A 19,355-nucleotide genomic window follows, 5' to 3' on the forward strand; every position below is an offset into this window, starting at 1 on the left:
ACATTATATACATGTGACTACAGTTCGATGACTAGAATTAAACTATTAAAAAAAAATCCTCCCACACAAGAGACAAAGGAGGACTGACATACCAATATGGAGTTCCGATGAAGGACTTTCTTTTTGCTAAAGTGGCTGATATCTGAGCCGAAACTCCAAAATCAGCTGGAGAGACACAAACGGAAGGTGCGAGAGAGGAATTCAGTGGTTCTGTTTAAATGAAAACTCATTTAAAGTCGTTTATTTAAAGTGTTTTTACCTAGCTTAACGTAACCATTGTCTGTCAACAGTATATTTGCGCCCTACAAAACAAGAGTAGAGCCACAGTGAGCGATTTTGAAAGATGAAAAATCCTGTTCATTTGATTCAAACTAATTCACTAATGAATCATTTAGACCAATTTGTGAACCAGTTCGACCAATTCATTAAACAAAACCATATTAAGAAAACAATTCACTCATGTTTTACTCTACACAAAAGCAATTTATGGCCAATTAAATATTTTAGAGCATAACTGAATATTCACTATAAAAATATCCATGATTTTAAGTTCTATGACTTTTCCAGGCCTGGATAACAATTTTAAAATTCTTTGATTTTCCATGAGTGATAGGGACATGGGTGATAATTATGTCAACACTGTGAGGAATGGCCTCCTTAAAGTGAGATTTAATTGTATTTGAAAGTCTAGTTTGTACCTTTATATCTCTGTGGATCTTTCCTTTGTTATGGAGATAGTAAACACCCTGACATGAACACAGAAACCCACATTACCAATTTAATCATTTAAAATTTCACACATAAGTATTTTTACGATTAAGTAAATGTGTGTATATATACCTGCAGGGTCTCCCGACATACATACGCAATCTGGGATTCTGTCAACGGCCCGGTAACTGTGGATAGACACAAATGTATATGAGAGAACAGCTCAAGATGATAAATGCATTATATCTCCTGTTTTGGTATCAGTAATAATAGTTACCATGGTAAATATCCTGGAGCGAGCCCCCACCACAGTATTCCATGCTGATCCATAATTTATCTCTCCTGAAACAGGGATATTAAGACATCAATTATCAAGTCTTGTCAGATAATTTCTGGCCTCAACAGCTTTGAAGAGGTGCATGCTGCGTTGTGACACGTACTTTAACAGGTAGTGAAAAATATCACCAAATTTAAAAAGAGTGAAACAGAATATACACTACCGTTCAAAGGTTTGGGATTGGTAAGATCTTTGAATGTTTTTGAAAGAAGTGTCTATTGTTCATCAAGGCTGAATTAATTTTATCATAAATACAGTAAAAACAGTAATATTGTGAAATATTATTACAATTTTAAATAACTATTTTCTATTTTAATACATTTTAAAACGTAATTTGTTCCTGTGATGTCAAAGCTGAATTTTCAGCATCATTACTCCAGTCTTCAGAGTCACATGATCCTTCAGAAATCATTATAAAATGCTGATTTGCTGCTAAAGTTTTTAGGATTCTTTGAAACTGAAAATCTTTGTAACATTAGAAATATCTTTACTGTCATTTTTGATCAAATTAATGTGTCTTTGCTGAATAAACATTCATTTCTTTCAGCAAAAAAAAACTTGAATGGTAGTGTAGTGCTAGCAAAATGTAACAGTGTCACTTAAAGAAAAAATAAACTGTTGGCATTTAATGAACAACCAGATGCCACTGTATTACACTATAAAAATGTATTAAAGATATTATTGAAGCCAGAGACATAAGGGCGTTTGATTGCATGTGTGTACATGTACCTGAGGTAACTGCCAAAATATGCAACAATGTTTGAGTGTTTACAATCTTTCATCATAATAATTTCCTGCTGCACCACGTCAAAGTCCTCTCCTGCAAATCAATTCACAAAATAGTACATTAAAAAAGTGCAAACAGACTGAAACATGGAAACTGATGAAAACGGAATGAAATGAAAAACTGAATTCTGTGCTAAAAAGTGAGTGATCAAACTGCCTGTATTCACAATGCATGCACAATCACACCATTACAATGCATGAACACACAATACTTGTAATATTTAACTATTCAAGTATTGATGGATAGTGATAGGGCACTCTCTACCGGTGGTTAAACAGCACTGTGTGTGCAGCAGCGCTGGGACGGCTCACCTGGTTCTAGTTTGATGACTTTGATAGCAGCCAGTTCTCCAGTGCTGACATTACGAGCCTGGAAAAGAAGAGCATTAGAGTTGTGATTCCATGAGCCCAACAAGTGTACAATAACACGTTCAAGTGCTAATGCCAAATGCTAACTCGCTGACCCTACGATAGCTCTACTCATTATTATATGCATTAGCTATAATTATTACATGTTTTATGGGTCAGACCCACATTTAAAGATCAATCTGCTTCAACATCTCATTAAAGGAGAAGTGTGTGCAATTTCTGCACCACTAGTTGCATCAAACAAAGTTTCCAAACCACCGTTTGGACATACAGACAGTTCCACTTACTGTTGACTGTAAAAACAAAAAGCAATGTTTAAAGCTAAGTTGTTAAAAAATTAACCCATAAATGGAATACATGTAGTTTGCTTAGTCTGCACATTAAGCTGGCATTGAAGAAAATATTTTAATTAGTGGCTAATGCTGAGAGCAAGGTGGCCAGTGGCCAATACAAAAAACACAATTTAACAAAAACAAATGAGATTAATTCATTAAAATGACTATACATGCTTATACATTATTTTAGAAAATGTTTACTCCACTATCAATTGAGAACAGAAATTGTTTACTATCCAATGACACGGCTGACACAGACTAGTAAACAAAGAACTACTAATAATACTCAGATAATAATACTCTAATGAGAGTTAGTTGACATTGACATGTAGGTGCAATGTTACTTATAGTCAACAGAATGTCAAAATAAAGCATAACCATATTATTACTATGTTTCTTAAAGGGTTAGTTCACCCAAAAATGATAATAATGTAATTTATTACTCACCCTCATGCCGTTCCACACCCGTAAGACCTTCATTAATCTTCGGAACACAAATTAAGATATTTTTGATGAAATCCGATGGCTCAGTGAGGCCTTCATAGCCAGCAATGACATGTCTTCTCTCAAGATCCATTAATGTACTAAAACATATTTAAATCAGTTCATGTGAGTACAGTGGTTCAATATTAATACTATAAAGTGACGAGAATATTTTTGGTGTGCCAAAAAAACAAAACAACGACTTATATAGTGATGGCTGATTTCAAAACACTGCTTCAGGAAGCTTCGGAGCGTTATGAATCAGCGTGTCGAATCATGATTCGGATCGCGTGTCAAACCGCCAAACTGCTGAAATCACGTGACTTTGGCGCTCCGAACCGCTGATTCGACACGCTGATTCATAACGCTCTGAAGCTTCATGAAGCATTGTTTTGAAATCGGCCATCACTATATAAGTCATTATTTTGTTTTTTTGGCGCACCAAAAATATTCTCGTCACTTTATAATATTAATATTGAACCACTGTACTCACATGAACTGATTTAAATATGTTTTTAGTACATTAATGGATCTTGAGAGAGGAAATGTCATTGCTGGCTATGCAGGCCTCACTGAGCCATCGGATTTCAACAAAAATATCTTAATTTGCGTTCCGAAGATTAACGAAGGTCTTACAGGTTTGGAACGACATGAGGGTGAGTAATAAATGACATTATTTTCATTTTTGGGTGAACTAACCCTTTAAGCACCAAATCAGTATATTAGAATGATTTCTGAAGGATCATGTGACACTGAAGACTGGAGAAATTATGCTGAAAATTCAGCTTTACCATAACAGGAATACATAACATTTTAAATTATATTAAAATAGAAAACTGGAATATTATTTAACATAATCATATAAATGCAGACTTTAAATGCAATCAACATGTATGTTTATCAATTCAAGAATATCTTTCAGGATTTTCTAGAATACACACACACACACAGTATTTTGCATGTTCTCTCACAAGTTAACGCACAAACACACTCACAAAGGCTTCATCTATAAAACTGAACTGAGAGACATCTGTCTGCCAAACAGAAGTGAGGGTGATGTCATCAGAGAGACACAAAGAGAACGAGAGACATTTCCAACATTTTATCTCAGTTTTAAATGGAATTCCATTCAGCACTCCAAGTAATATGGAACAGCTGAAATGTGTGTATCGATGTTCACAGGCTGTGATGGCTGTCATAAGTAGGACAAGGAGAACATCAAATAACTTTCACATGCACACACACTCGCACAGGGCCTCTCCGATCGCAGTGAGGCATTTCACTGTCCTGTAATAAATAAGCTCAGGGCTATTATTAAAATAATTAATTGATAAATCTCATCAGGAGGAACATACGTAAATAATCAAATTAAATTGCATTGCAATATTCAACCAGATTTTATTACTGACAACTATAAAGGTAAGTGAGTTTGTGAAATGCTCATATTTTCACACCGCTGGGTAGAGCTGAGGCCCAATTTCAAGTCTACTCTCTGTTATTATTTGGCTTAGTAGTTTTGTTATTCTGGTCCTACATTTTAGACATGTCAGATGAAACCATCCATTCTCCACCTACAACAAGGCTCTGATTGATTAAACGTGCGTGAATTATATTGCATACACCTAACACACACTCTAACCCACACACACTGTAAAACCCCAGGAAGAGGGAACAATTATGAACAAACAGGATGGACATAGTTGTGGGCAAACACACTCACACTTGCAGTTAAAGTTCAGCCACTTCCTGTCACCAGAGGAAGTCAGACACATTTAATGTTTCTTAAGAACATGATTGCACTTGCCCTCCCCCTTAGTTCCTAAACACCTTGCAACACCCCTTAGTAGTGACCATCTGCCACTGCACAGTCTCTCTGCAGCATATTGGTCTATTCTTGCCTTTGTTTATGTCACATATATCACATGAAGAGATGCAGGACATTCAGTTTATCAGCCCTGCATTGGCTCTCTCTAGTGAAATAGACCTGCTAGGCCCTGTGCATTATGGAAACAAAGATCTCAAGAGCCTTTCAGAATAATACACAATATCCGAGACGCAAAATTGCTACAAAACACAGATACACAGTGGTCCAGCATAAACACACATCTGTTGTCTCCCGCATACACTGGTTACATTGGGCAGTTAAGTGGCTGCGTCTTAATCCTTAGTGAGCTGCCTACCTAGACAGCATTTTGGGCACCACAGGTTCATTATGACCGTTTGGAAAGCGTATATGATGCCTAAAAATGCAGTCTATGTAGGTAGCTTGCTAGGTTCTGAGACCCAGTTTGATCTCTACCTTGTATACATCCCCATAGGTTCCGCTCCCGATCCTCTGGATCAGCTCAAAGTCTTCCTGTGGGTTTCTTCGCGACAGATCCAAGCTTAAATTCATTGTGCAAGTCGCTGTTTGCGCACTCCGGTTTATTTACGTGTTCCCGATGTCAAAAACGGGAGGGGGGGTGATGATCGCAGAGACATACAGTAACGGAGGGATATGACTGTCCAGTCCCACCGAACTACAACAACATGGCCTACTATGCGCATGCGCATTGCGACTGACACACTAGCAAAGTGTCACAGCACACGTACTGAGGATAGAGAGAATTTTGTGCACGAGTTTGAAACCTTATTCCACTTAATTAAAGTCATTTTAATAGATAGCAAATATCTAACCAAGTAATTTTTTTAAAGAAAGGTAGCACAAGCATACTTTTCCAAGCTACATATTTAAACCAAAACATGATATAGCCTATTGTTTAAAATTGAGACTAAAGAGGAACATGTCAAGGACAGTCGTTATCGTTAACTAAAGCTATTAAAAATAGTTTTCCGTAATTTAAATAAAGCTAAAATGTAATATTAATATTAGATGAAAAACTTAAACATACAAAAACTTGAAAATTAGAAAAGTTGCCTTGGCAACGAAGTTTAACTGAAATAAACATTAAATAAAGCTATATAGAAACGTTAAAAGCAAATGTTTAAAAAAAATATATAGCAAATATGGCAAAAGCACATCAAAATTACTTAGACTAAAATGAAAACTAAAAAACTAAAAATAAAAACCAACAAAATAATAATAGAACTATTTATATATTAGTAGAGTAACAGTTTATGATGTCTAATTACTAATGATAATATCGCAATATTATAAATTATAGAGCAAACGTGAAAAACTAGGCTGAAATATAAATTTTGCAAAATCACCACTTTGGAATTAGGAGGTTCTGTCTGCATTCTGAGCAGTTTTGAGATATTGAGCTTCAAAGTTTTTGCATTCCATTTGACTTTGTAGATAGAACCTTTTTGTTTTCTAAATAAAAAAACCCAAAATGTACACAACATAAAAAACATCACATAATGTAAATAAGTTGTCACAGAATAAGAATATATGAATAACTCAATTTTGACAAAAATGTCAGATAGAACCTTATAATTCCAAGGTGAAGAAATATAGTTGCAATATTGAAGAAAAAAAAACAAAACGTTATTTTACTAACACATTGTGAAAGAGCAAACGTGTACCACAGACAGGAAAAAACATTATAAGTCAAATTGTGTACCACAATTATACAACATAAAAGCAGCAATAGAGTTGCTCAGAAGGCACTATTAGTATGCTACTGAGGAGGGGGATAACATTTTTGTAAATAATAATAATTTTAAGAAGTCTGTCTTCATTTGAATCTCTCACATCCATACACACCACATTCGTATTACAATGACTTAAATTAGTTGTAAAATTATTTTTAAATAATAGACAATGTAAAGTAGAGTGTTAAATAGATTTTATTAACATCTTAGTCATTTGTTGTCAATTCTGATTGTCCACAAGCATTTCAGGGTGAACTTACTTCAGTGCGAGTGTGCTTGAGTTTGTATTTTGGTGTAGATGTGTATAAACGCATCTGTGCTGCCCAGACTAACCCTGTGTGTCCTCTGTGCTTGTAATGAGCTGAATAATAACGGTGTATTTGAGGTTTCAGAGCTTGATTTGTGAAACGTTAAGGTTTTAGGTGTGTCTTTGCTTTCATTCTGTGTGTTTGAGGGGTCAGTGTGAACATTGTTTGTGTCTGAGGAGTTTAGGTGTTGGTTGTTTTTGTGTGTGCAAATTGTCTTCTTAAGCTGTGCAGAAAGCTGCAAACTCAGTAACAGAACAAGATGTCCACCAACACGAATTACCCTGCAGAAAGAAAAACACACTGACTATACAACTACAGTCCAAAAGCATAAAAAATTGGTAGAGAACCAATTCACATTTGCTGAAAGAATGCACCTCTCCATCTCTCTCAGTAAGCGTGGCAGGGCAGTTGGCATGTCAGAGCTGCAGCTGAACTTCCTGCCAAATGGAACATCACAGAGCACAGCATCAACTGCTCCATCTGCAAGAGGGATCTCTGAGGAACAGAAATGAGGAAATGAGGCTCTTTTCTTCCCAAGAAAAAGATTAAAGCCTTTGTTTTAAAGCCCGTGAGGATGGGGCAACCTGTAACTCATATGAGATCATAGCAATAGCAAACCACATTGATCCAATCAACTTCCAAACAACAAAACCAAGCCCCGCCCTACATTTTTTCTTGTTCGAAAAGCCATTTCACTTCGATATACATCACAATAGCAAAGAAAAGACTGTCGGAACTTCCATTTCATGCTGAATTTAACAATGCAACGTGGTCACAGGCGTTCCTGACTCAATGTTTTCTACCCTGTTTACACCTGTATTTATCGCTGTCCACTTGTATATCTATCACCCGAGACAGATTTTAATACTAGATGTTGGCTAAACGGAGTCAGTGATGATGAAATAAGAGAGTTTGTCCAAACCCATGGCAGAGGAACGAAGTAGCTGCACTCTTCCTTCCATTCCCGATGCTTTCAAGTTCTCTGCAGCTTTCTGCAGCTGCGATGTGTCTGTATCCATGCCTAGAAATACAGCATTCTGAACACACACACAACGTATATACAGTCAGATGTCCATTCTGTTTGTGAAATGCTGCACGTGGAGTTCAGAGTGGTGTGTTTACGTACAGAATACTCCTGAGCTGCTTCCAACAACACTGCTCCAACTCCACACATTGGGTCTAAAATCACACAATCATTCAGCTGTGGAGAGAAAGACAGAAAAGAGCACAAAAACTATGAAAAACAAAAAGCTGTTATTTTGTTACTTAAAGGGATAGTACACTCAAAAATGAAAATTCTGTCATATACTCCCCTTCAAGTTGTTCCAAACCTGTATGAATTTCTTTCTTCTGCTGAACACAAAAGAAGATATTTTGAAGAATATGGCTGATGGGCTCCATTGACTTCCATAGTATGGAAAAAAAAAAATACTATGGAAGTCATTGGGGACCATCAACTGTTTGGTTAGCGACATTCTTCAAAATATCTTCTTAAATGATAACAGAATTTTCATTTTTGGGTGAATTATACCTTTAATATCAATGTATTCATTTTGATTTTATTTAAGCATTTATTAATCTCAGTTAATGTTAATCTCAATGAAATTGAGGATGAGGACTGGAGTAATGATGCTGAAAATTCAACTTTTCCATCACAGGAATACATTTTTTATTTAAATATATTTTTGTTAAATATATTCACAAGATCATCACCCCCAGTGGTGAACCATTGAAATTTTGAAACATTTCGAAACACTTATGACGTAATGAAGCCTCCTTTAATGATATCACGTGACTTTGGCAGTTTAATACACGCTCCGAACCACTGATTCGAAACAAAAGATTTGTAAAGCTTCGAAGCTTCATGAAGCAGTGTTTTGAAATCACCCATCACTACATTATTGTTGACTAAAGTTATTTTGTTTTTTTGGTGCACAAAAAGTATTCTCGTCGCTTCATAACATTAAGGTTGAACCACTGTAGTCACATGAATGGTTTCAAACACATCTTTAGTAGCTTTCTGGGCATTAAAAGTGTTAATTAACTTGCTGTCAATGGAAGCCTCACTGAGCCATCGGATTTTATCAAAAATATCTTAATTTGTGTTCTGAAGATGAACAAAGGTCTTACGGGTGTAGAACGACATGAGGGTGAGTAATTAATGACAGAATTTTCATTTTTGGGTGAACTAACCCTTTAAAATCTTACCAACCCCAAAGTTTTGAACAGTAATGTGTATTTTAATATGCTTGATATGTCATGTCAACTACCCATTTTCTTTCTTTTTTTCTTGTCAAGATAAGAACTTGCCAGGTATGAATACTTTTCACACCCCTCACCCCAAGGAACTGGATGTACTGTTTTAATGCTGCTGATTTAATGATTCTACCATGTGAGTGTACCATTTGCCTCTTTAAAGTCCATTCTAGACCTCACCTGTTTAGGGCAAAGAGAGGTCATGGCCCAGGCTATTGTAGAACGCAACCCATTGTGTTTCATATAAGAACGACTGGCCAAAGGATGCCTGAAGAAACCACACACACTGAATTAGATCTTAAGTTGGTAGACTTTCAAATGTTATTTGGAAAGATACTTACTTCAAAAGAGGGATACCTACAACACAATGGTCATCGCTTAAATACACATTTACCTAGTTACACAAAGAGACAAACCAAACAGTAACATTTACATAGTCATGGCTAACCTGATTGTAAATGTAAACATATTACTTTAAAGTAGTATATGTTTTGCAGTATATGCATGAACATTTTAATGCCTGTGTTTATGAACTTATTTTCTTTTTTATTTTATCAAGTGAGTGTGCATACTTCAAGAACAGGCTCTTTCAGGTCCACCTTCCACCCAAGATGTTCTTTGATGGCCATCCCAATGATACGGCCCAGTCTCTGAAGACACACACACAAACACAATAAAAGCCTGTTCACACCAAGAACAATAACTATAAAGATAATGATATTAGTGTCCACACCAACTCACGATATATTGTTCGGTTTATTATAAGCACACGCTACAGTTTTGTCATCTGCCACTTTAAATACTCGAGCTCTCTAAAGCAGGATGAATTCTGACTGTATAATCCATAATAATTGAATTACAGAACACAAGCCACTGTATTTTGAAAAGTATAAAAATTGCACACACACCTGGGAGGTATAAGAGCGGGCAATGACTCCACTACAGCGGCAGCTCACTCTGAAGGATGGCGTTTGCTCATGTGACTCCTTATTTATTTCATTTTGTCTTTTTAATAAGTCTGTGCTGGAGGTAGGAGTGTGTGTGGATTCATCTGCTACAGTCAAACTCTCCTCCTCATCCTCCTCTCTCCTTCTCTTGTGCCCACGCTGCTGGCTGCACTGAAGCTCTTCCTGTAGGGCTGTCCAGGTTAAGAGGGTCTGCTTCCAAATGTCTAGATCTCCCACCACTCCCTGCTTTATAACAGCAGCAGCCTTTGCTATTAAAATAAAACCAGTGAAGATCAGTAAAACAGGTTGCCTGTAAGTATAATGAAGTAATTTGTTTTCTTATCTCATGAATATGTAAATAGGCTAATGACGCAAACGAAGGCTTCTCACAGCCTGCAGACTGGCTAAAACCAAATGTGATTTCACTAATGCAAATGCTTGAAGGTGAAAACCAAGTTCACTCAAATTTTCCCATGACAGAATGGGAAGAGTTTGTTTGCCAGAATCAGATTCAGAACACGACTTCTTATTCACACTCACCTGGGTTGTTGGGAAGAGAAATGGGTTCAGTTTTGCGCAGAAGTAGAAACAGCCTCTCTGCAGACTTGAGTTGTGTCACAGTGTACAGATCAGCATTGCTGCAGAAGAACACTCTACCTGAAATCTGCTCCACCTGACACAAACATAGCACAAAAAAACACTTTATCAACATTATGGAAATGTGGAACATTGCCACAATACGCAGAGAAGCATTAGAGTGAAATTATCTAACTTAGTTAATTATGGGCTGATGTTTGTTTGGACCTCTTTTTACTTTTATGTTCATTAGTAATCGCTTACATGATTTTAAATGCACTGTAGTGGCTGTCTGATGACTGAAAAAATTTGGAGAATGTCAGTTTCACAGAACTTTATATACTTACTTTTGCATAACATTTCTGTCCTAAAATAATTCATAATCTCAGTGTGATAAACTCACTTGAGTAGCGCAGAGTTTGTGTTGAACCTCCTCGGCCAGCAGCTCCTCCATCCCCGCACCTGCAGTGCAGTACAAGTGCTTCATCATCACCGCAAAAAAAAAAAAAAAATAGTTTTTATGAACGAGTACTATTGCAAATACAAGCAGCATGCAACTGTAAACACTACTTTACTCTTCCGGGTTCATCCGTCTGTCAAAATTAAACCTCGTGCCATTAACCGACTTTCTAAAAATAGATATGATAGATATTATTTCTGACTTTCAATATTCATTTAATTACAAGTTTTGTTGTTGTTGTTGGCTTGAGCCTTAGTGCTTTCCTACGTCTGTTTTCTTGTATTTTTCGCTCGAATTTATTACATATTATTTTTTTCTTTAACAGATTAACTCTTATTTCATGGAAACATTGAACTGCAAATGGATTTTATGTTATTTATTTATTTTTGGAAATGTCTTAGTGCCTTCCTGAGTTTATTTACCTTGTTATTTACGTTTCTGTCCCTACGCCGCGCAATTGGCTATTTGTTTTTCTCCAATTTTTTATTTTTCACTTTGCATTTAATGGATCCTGTCTAGCCTTTTTCTTGATTTCACCAAAAATATTGCAATGAGTTTTGTGTTATTTTCCCCTCACACATTGCAGCTGAAACTTTTATCTTGAAATATTTCTCACTGTCAGGAAAGATTTTGAAGGTTTATAGCGCCTCTCGTGGCCATAAAAAGAACCTCAGTGCATGCTGAACACAGGATCATCCTTTCAGGCAGGGGCGTTTCCTCCGAGGAGGCAAGGGAGGCAGTGCCTCCTCAAAAATGCGTGCGGTGGGTTAGTGGGGGCATATTCTTTGGTGGGGGGTAATTGAGAAGGAATGGGAGAAAGTCACGTGAGAGGAGGCAGTGCCTCCATCGCGCTATGATTGGACATGATCGGTTATGATTGGACATGATTGGTTCGTGCGATAAATCCCGCCTCTTGTTTTCGTGCGCGTTCTCGTCGAATCGGCCTGAATGAAGACTGTGATGGCGTTAATGGGAAGACTAATTAAAAAGTAAGTAAACAATTGTCACTTAGATATCACCGCTTTATTTCGTCAAAATCAAACTCGAAATGGCCTGAAAACATGATGTCTGCAGAGGATTTTAGTGAGCAATCAGCGTGGTGAAATTAAAGGTACATCTTTGTGTCTGTGAGTGAGTGACCAGTGTGTACAAGCTTAATGACTGCTGAAAATAAATTGACTAATAAAAAGAAAAGCTGAATATTAGTTAATAAATAATATATATTGTTTAAATTGTTACTGCCTTTAGTTATTAGTTTGGAATAAATGTAAAAATGCGTAAAAACAAACTTGATGAAATTTATACTTGGTTTTAATAAATAGAGCATTACATAGTGTAAAAATATGAAATAGAATTGTATTTGGTCTCTCTTTTTATGTAATGTTAACTTAACTAGGAAAATTGGACATAAATGAGGACGTTGCCTCCTCATTTTACAACACCACCGCACTCAAATTAAAACTGTCTGACATTTTTATTGATGTAATACCTAAGCAGTTGCATTATGTCAATTTATTACAAACTTGCAAACTAGCTTAGAATTTTCTTCAGTTTATTGCTGTGAAAAATTTCCATGAGCATAAAAAGTGCTTGTAGAATTGAAAAAAAAAAAAAAAAACCTTGTCTGTAAGGGACAACTTCTATATAACAAAGATTATAAACATGAAACAAATCACATATCAAAACAAGGACAAACTAATTCAATCAGTTAATTTATTTTACAATTATTTATATTTTAATGTCCATTGTTTTGTTGTTGTTGTTTTTGCATCAAAAAATCCAGCAGTATTTGTCAGAATATCCACAGAAAGGTGTGGGGGCAAACATCTGTCATTCTGCTCTACTTCCTTGCCACTGCAGTCAGCTGGTCCCTGATGCGACCCAAACCGTCTATTATGGTGTCCAGTGTCTCTCTACTCAGCTCCATTGTAATTGTGGACTCACTTGGGCCGCCACTAATGCACGGAGTGTCCTGGAGCTTCGGCAAACACATACACAGATTACTGAAAACATTATAAGTCAGAAATATGGACTACCAAATATTACATCAATCAAAATGAAGTTTTAAACCAATGTTTTATTCTTATTTCAGATAAATAACCCTTGTAAACCAATGTTTTATTGTTATCACAGATAAATATCTTTAATTAGACATATCTGGTGAGCCTACATTTTAATTTTAAAATAGTAATTTTAAATAACAGCACTGATTAAGTCTGCATCTTACTTTCATTTGCAAAAGACAGGTTGGCACAGCCATACGACTCAAGGAGTCCGAAGCAGTTTTCATGTCCACTCGCCACGCCATATCCTCCAGCTTTGGCAATGAAACTAGGAAACACACGTCATAACTTCACAGCTCTAAAATGGTTTCATTATGGATCACAAGCATAAAATACAATGTCATCAAACATCTTGCAATACAATGAAAACTTGAGAAATCACACTCACTTTGACTGGACATAGCATCATTTCTCCATGTGACACTAAAAATTGTTACACCAAAAACAGGTTACACACTTGTCTGCAGGGTAAATTCCTATAGTACATTTATTTGACAAATTAAGTATCCACCTGTTTTCCAAGAGAATTTTGGTGATCAGATTCTTTAGGTTTGAGTGGAATGATTCTGGGAAAATTGACAAGATCTGTTCCGGAGAGGTTAGATTCTGGTACACAACATGATGCGAGAGTGCGTGAAAAGCTGTCAGCAACTGTTGATGAATAAAATAAGGATGTATTAACAGCATTTATGTGCTTTTGTATGCTTTATAATGAACATTAACCCATTCAATCCCACCGATAACATTTGTGCCCAAAGTTTACTTTTTAGCTTGAAGGATCTGAAAAGAGATTTTTTTTAAGTTATCAACTATAAATGAAGCGTGAATGTGAAAACCGTCTTGAAAGTATGTGAATATGTTTGTAAATAGTCACATGATCAAAGTTGCTTAAAGGATTAGTTCACTTTCAAATGAAAATTACCCCAAGCTTTACTCACCCTCAAGCCATCCTAGGTGTATATGACTTTCTTCTTTCTGATGATCACGATCAGAGATATATTAATAAATACCCTGACACATCCAAGCTTTATAATGGAAGTGAGTGGGATCAACGAGTATGAGCTGAAGAAAGTGCTTCCATCCACATCCATCCATCATAAATGTACTCCACACGGCTCCGGGGGGTTAATAAAGGCCTTCTGAAGCGAATTGATGCATTTGTTTAAAAAAATATCCATATTTAACAAGTTATGAAGTAAAATATCTAGCTTCCGCCAGACCGGAAATTAGGAAAAAAAACGGAACTGGCGTCGCGTCAGTTAAGCTTTTTCCGTAACTTGAATACGGAAGGCGTAGGACATAGCGTAAGCTTTCTGAACTACAAGAGTTTTACACTTTCTTCTTGAGTAGAATATGGAAGGCGGTCTGGCGAAAGCTAGATATTTTATGATGGTTGGATGTGAATGTATGCAATTTCTTCAGCTCATACTCCCGCTCACGCTCACTGCCATTGTAAAGCTCGGATGCATCAGGATATTAATATATCTCCGATTGTGTTCATCAGAAAGAAGAAAGTCATATACACCTAGGAATGCTTGGGGGTGAGTAAATCTTGGGGTAATTTTCATTTGAAAGTGAACTAATCCTTTAATTCCAGTTTGTCCCCATGAAAGATACAACTACCATATTTGTAACATATAATGTGTAATATATACATATACATTATCACAGTACTTGTAAATATGGCAGTGGTAACATTTATGACCAGTAAACATTTCGAATAAATAAGTGATTTATAAATACATGTATTTATTCTTTCATTTGAATATCGTACACTTATTTCCCCACAAATGCATGACAGAAAAATATATTGCATAGTTGCTTTATTATTTGCCACTTTACTTTGGCTTTTACTGACCAAATGATTTCATACCGGTTACAATTGTAAACATAATAAAACACATACTTTCATATTAACACCCGAGCAAAACATATAGTATTACAGCTGGGAAATATTTTGAATTACATGACATGAACCCACCTGGATCGCTTCACTACTGGACACAGAGAGAGAATTAGCTGTTTTTTCGATTACAGACTGACGCTTGGAGGCTCCGGCTGGGTAACTCTCTGCGCAAATCTGCCGCACAACATCTTTAGACGGAGCCTGAATCAATAATACATAGTGGCAGAATGCACGACAATTCAATGTAATCAACAGAAACTGACAAACCGCATACGAATGAGTAACTGGTGATATATTCTATTGCATACCTTTAACAGCAATTGCAAAGCAGTGAACTGATCCTCTGTAAGAAAAGCCATGTTTCCAGACTGAAAGTAGCAGTCACGTGAATTCACGACATATAGACCAGTGTCAAAATAAAAGACCCTACGTAGAAAAACTAATATTTTAAATATTAAATTATGATGGTTCGTGTACAACTCTTGATAATCAGTATATATTTGATAGGCTTTTAAAAGAACATTTTGTTCAACATGTGCAAATGCTCCAGAAGTTTTTTTTTCTGCCTTAAAAGTACTAGAGCCCGTTATTGTGCAACTAGTCAGGCCTACATTCAAATCAAGTTGGACTCAAGACATGGACTTACTTCTGACAAAGATAGTAATGTTAAATGGATAGCTCACCCAAAAATGAAAATGGTCATATACTTGCCCTGAATTTCTCTTCTGCTGAACATATATTTTGGAAATTGTGTAACCAAACAGTTGATGGTTCCAACTGACTTCCATGGGGGGGGGGGCTAAAACTTTTAAAGTAAATATAGTAAAGTAAAATCAAACTGTAAACCTAAAACTGTCCAGCAGAGGAAAACGTTCATACAGGTTTGGAACAAATTGAGGGCGAGTAAATTACAGCCAGAACCATCCCTTTAAGTACAAGCAAATTCACAATTGGAATTATGCACATAATGAACACATTCACCCAGTAAAATTACTAACTAGCAGCAGCTTATCAACAGCTTGCTGAGTGAGCAAGCAGAAGCAGTGTTTTAAAGTCAGTCTCCAATGAATCATTTTTGTAGATAAGAAACCAGTTGTCATCATTTTAATCAGCTGTAGAAACTTGTTTTCATTCAAGTATTGTCTAGTTTCTGGGGCTCTGTTCCAAACATGACAAGGTTTACCAAACCAAATATGCCATTTGAAAAAAAGGCAGAAAGAAACAACCCACTCAAGACAATAGTTTCTATAAACATTTATTTTGAATGGCTGAAGGAACAGCTCAAACAAGGACACCATACTGTTTAAGAACCTCAGTATATTTTGCGATCTTGCTTTCAACGTTCTTTTCTGCCTGCTTGGAGAGCTTGATGTCGATTTTCTTCTTGGAATAGCGCAGCTTGGCCTTTTTCCTTCCTCTTCTCCTCCAGGGTGGCGGTGATGGCCTGGTACTTCCAGCCAACTTCATGTGCCAATCTTCCAAGCAGGGCAAACTAGAGAAAGAAATCAAGTTACAAATGTATCACTTTATTTTGTAAAGGCCAAATACTCAAAACCCAGAATTAAGTGCAGAAATCTACGGGGTTTTTAGCATTCTAGACCGGGTAAAACAAACCGCATCTTTTTGTCTCAGCTGGTAGTGCATGAAGTGGACTCATGGTCGTTAAACTCATACTTGCTGTGGAAAAACATCACTGACAAAAAGCGATTTCAAATATCATTAAACACCATGAACTTCTAGAGACATCACTAAAGACAAGTCTCACCTTGCGTGTGGGCTTCAGACGCACAATCTTGAGAGCAGCTGGGACGACCATACGCTTTCTCTGTGGAACACAATCAGATGAAAACACAAGAACACAAGGCCAATTTCTAACTCCAGTAGAAGAGAAGTCTCAGACAGTTTCATGTATTCTCACTTGACTCAAACAAGGCAGAAAAATGCATCATTGACAGTTTTCATCTGTGGAAAAACTAAGTTGACTCAATCTACCTTGTCATAAGGAGGAGGGATGCCATCAAAGACCTTCAGCCTGTCCAGAGCGGCCTGACCTCTCTTGGTTTTATGTGGAAGCATACCTGTTTAAGAAAATCAGCATTTAATCCTCTACACATCCATTGAAAGGGTGTAGCTGATCACATTATCTGTGACACTCAAACTCAGGAGTCAGATCCGTAGTGTATCATCAAACTGGGTTCAGATTCGGGATAAAGGATGCTCATCATTGTTTGAAATGTTACCACAGCAAAGTGTCCAAAACATACAAAAAATAAAATTCCTCACCTCTTACTGTCCTCCAGAAGATTCTGCTGGGGGCTCTGAAGTGATATGGTCCACGGGAAGGGTTGGTGTTCATCCTCTTGCGGAGGAAGGCCAAATACTTCACTGCACACACACAAAACATACCATTTAGCACCACACAATTCAATAATTTCACATTGGTCAAAGTCAGTGTACTTAAAACCCAACATACTTATAGGTGGTCAACAAACTTACGTTTGTTGCGGTAGAAGTTTCCAGAGATGTTGATACCTTCACACCTCACCACCACAATTTTGTGGCCTGTAAACAAAACAACAATTACTACAAAAAAAATATTGAGTTGAAATCTATAAATTATGCATATGGCAGTCTGGGCACAATCAGATTCTTAACGAGACAATTCAACCTATTAAACGGTTATAAGAACTGTTTAATTGGTTGAATTGTCTCGTTAAGAATCTAATGAACTGGCTTTTCAAATAAAAAATTATAGTGCCCTTGTTAAACGTTACATGCAGTTACTATAACTACAATTAAACAAGGTGCAGTCAAAAAAATATGTATTAACTACTATAAATTCTTAAAAGCATAACCATACCCAGCAGCACTTGCTTAGCCACAATAGCGGCGAGACGACCAAGTAGATGGCCTCTGCCATCAATGATCAGAACCTGTGAAGAAGTAAAACCAGGTTTGTTTTATTAGTATGGAGTTGACGAATAATTTTATAAGTTTCTATCTAAACACTGCTTTTTGTCTCAGATGGTAGTGCACGTAAAGTATTCTCATGGTCGTTAAACTCGAATACTCGACTGTGGTTGCGAACTAATCACCGACAAAAAGCACATCTGACGTTAGCCATGCGTTACCAAGCAGATTATTATACAGATTTCTATACATTTTATGGTTAAATAGTGCTATACAACAAAACGTGATCTCTGTAATGGAGCAATGCTTTCAACTCATTTGCGCCGCTTGCAGTAAAACGTATTTCAATTAATTAGTTTTAGCCTAAAAGCTTCCAAATTAATCCATTTGTCAATTACATACTCTCAAAACACCCTAAAATAGAAGTAGTTCATTTATAGAGTACCTGAATAATGACAGCAACGCTAGTCCGGTTTTTACTGCACCACGAGTGTTACGATCACTACAGGCCTGTGACTTCCAGCAAGACATGATGCGTGATCAAAATTTCTCCCAAAATTAGCAATTCTACTGTTTAAAACGGATCCCAAATAACGCAAACAGGGCCAGGTGATGTTACCTACGCATTAGCCCCCAAATATTACATTCTTTCGGCGCGAAAAAGTGAGATATTTTAATGTAAATCGTACCACTCGAACGCACCTTATTGAACCGGTCCGCCATGATGTGGGAAAAGAAAGACACGAGGGGCCGCCCGATGTAAAAGACAGGGGCATGGGCGGGGCTTTACGCATCATCGGAAATGACGTACAAGACTCTCTGTTCTTCGGAGGACGTTTGTAACCTCATTATTTATTTCTGCTGCCATCAGCTGGAGCGCAAATGAGCTACAAGGGCTCTAAAATGAAAAATGTAAATAAATGGCGTCTTGAAAATAAGAAGGGTTTCTGCCTATTTGGTTGTCTCTTTAATTTAACACACCTGATTGATTGGCTCATTAGTGTTAAGACCTGAAATGGGTCGGTCAGATAGCCTAATACAAATAAATGCATGTTGTAGAAATAGGTTGAGAATTATTTTATTTGATACAATTTGGTTCAATTGTCTTTGTGTACCATTATTGATACCATAACACACATTCATATTTGAGACAAGTAATGTTTATTGACAAGAGGAGAAACTGTACTGAATTAATACACGTGATATTATTTCAGTGTTTCAATAATATACTATAATAAGTGAGAGCAGAGATTACATAGTTCAATTCTTAATAAAATAAAGCATCCAGTTATTCAGTCAAGTTGAAAACATTCT

General features: G+C 36.6%; 4 protein-coding genes and 3 non-coding genes across 7 annotated transcripts in view; all 7 read right to left on the minus strand.

Moving 5' to 3' along the window:
• map4k3b (mitogen-activated protein kinase kinase kinase kinase 3b) overlaps positions 1-5,557 on the minus strand; it is a 20,521-nt gene extending 14,964 nt beyond the window's left edge. The window contains exons 1-8 of the mRNA XM_051867956.1: positions 5,318-5,557; positions 2,144-2,201; positions 1,775-1,865; positions 986-1,050; positions 841-896; positions 699-746; positions 260-302; positions 93-165 (exon numbers count right to left, since the gene is read on the minus strand). Of these exons, the coding sequence (XP_051723916.1) occupies positions 93-165; positions 260-302; positions 699-746; positions 841-896; positions 986-1,050; positions 1,775-1,865; positions 2,144-2,201; positions 5,318-5,413 (530 nt within the window). The 5' untranslated portion in view covers positions 5,414-5,557. The remainder of the gene's footprint in view (positions 1-92; positions 166-259; positions 303-698; positions 747-840; positions 897-985; positions 1,051-1,774; positions 1,866-2,143; positions 2,202-5,317) is intronic.
• Positions 5,558-6,792: 1,235 nt separating this feature from the next.
• On the minus strand, positions 6,793-12,468 carry thumpd2 (THUMP domain containing 2). Its single transcript, XM_051867520.1, has 10 exons — positions 11,106-12,468; positions 10,667-10,799; positions 10,088-10,395; positions 9,752-9,829; positions 9,521-9,573; positions 9,360-9,447; positions 8,050-8,124; positions 7,846-7,960; positions 7,298-7,418; positions 6,793-7,204 (listed from the first exon to the last, which is right to left on the minus strand). Exons 1-10 carry the CDS (start codon positions 11,253-11,255, stop codon positions 6,877-6,879), a joined length of 1,449 nt encoding a protein of 482 aa, XP_051723480.1. The 5' UTR covers positions 11,256-12,468; the 3' UTR covers positions 6,793-6,876.
• A 149-nt stretch (positions 12,469-12,617) lies between these two features.
• Positions 12,618-15,866, minus strand: commd9 (COMM domain containing 9). Its single transcript, XM_051867524.1, has 6 exons — positions 15,440-15,866; positions 15,207-15,332; positions 13,737-13,876; positions 13,614-13,648; positions 13,390-13,493; positions 12,618-13,140 (listed from the first exon to the last, which is right to left on the minus strand). The coding sequence occupies exons 1-6, from the start codon at positions 15,488-15,490 to the stop codon at positions 13,003-13,005; spliced, it is 594 nt and encodes a 197-aa protein (XP_051723484.1). The 5' UTR covers positions 15,491-15,866; the 3' UTR covers positions 12,618-13,002.
• Positions 15,867-16,370: 504 nt separating this feature from the next.
• Positions 16,371-18,844, minus strand: rpl13a (ribosomal protein L13a). The gene is given in 8 exon segments (XM_051867523.1): positions 16,371-16,538; positions 16,540-16,623; positions 16,897-16,956; positions 17,124-17,209; positions 17,415-17,516; positions 17,628-17,693; positions 17,992-18,064; positions 18,744-18,844. Coding segments are annotated over 8 exon segments (618 nt in total). The 5' UTR covers positions 18,765-18,844; the 3' UTR covers positions 16,371-16,412.
• On the minus strand, positions 16,754-16,832 carry LOC127499238 (small nucleolar RNA Z195/SNORD33/SNORD32 family). The gene has a single exon (XR_007926079.1). It is a non-coding gene; the product is annotated as a small nucleolar RNA Z195/SNORD33/SNORD32 family (small nucleolar RNA).
• On the minus strand, positions 17,288-17,361 carry LOC127499240 (small nucleolar RNA SNORD50). Its single transcript, XR_007926081.1, has one exon. It is a non-coding gene; the product is annotated as a small nucleolar RNA SNORD50 (small nucleolar RNA).
• On the minus strand, positions 18,146-18,233 carry LOC127499239 (small nucleolar RNA Z195/SNORD33/SNORD32 family). The gene has a single exon (XR_007926080.1). It is a non-coding gene; the product is annotated as a small nucleolar RNA Z195/SNORD33/SNORD32 family (small nucleolar RNA).
• Positions 18,845-19,355: the final 511 nt, after the last annotated feature.

This window comes from Ctenopharyngodon idella, chromosome 17, assembly GCF_019924925.1.
Source record: "Ctenopharyngodon idella isolate HZGC_01 chromosome 17, HZGC01, whole genome shotgun sequence".
Taxonomy (NCBI): Eukaryota; Metazoa; Chordata; class Actinopteri; order Cypriniformes; family Xenocyprididae; genus Ctenopharyngodon; species Ctenopharyngodon idella.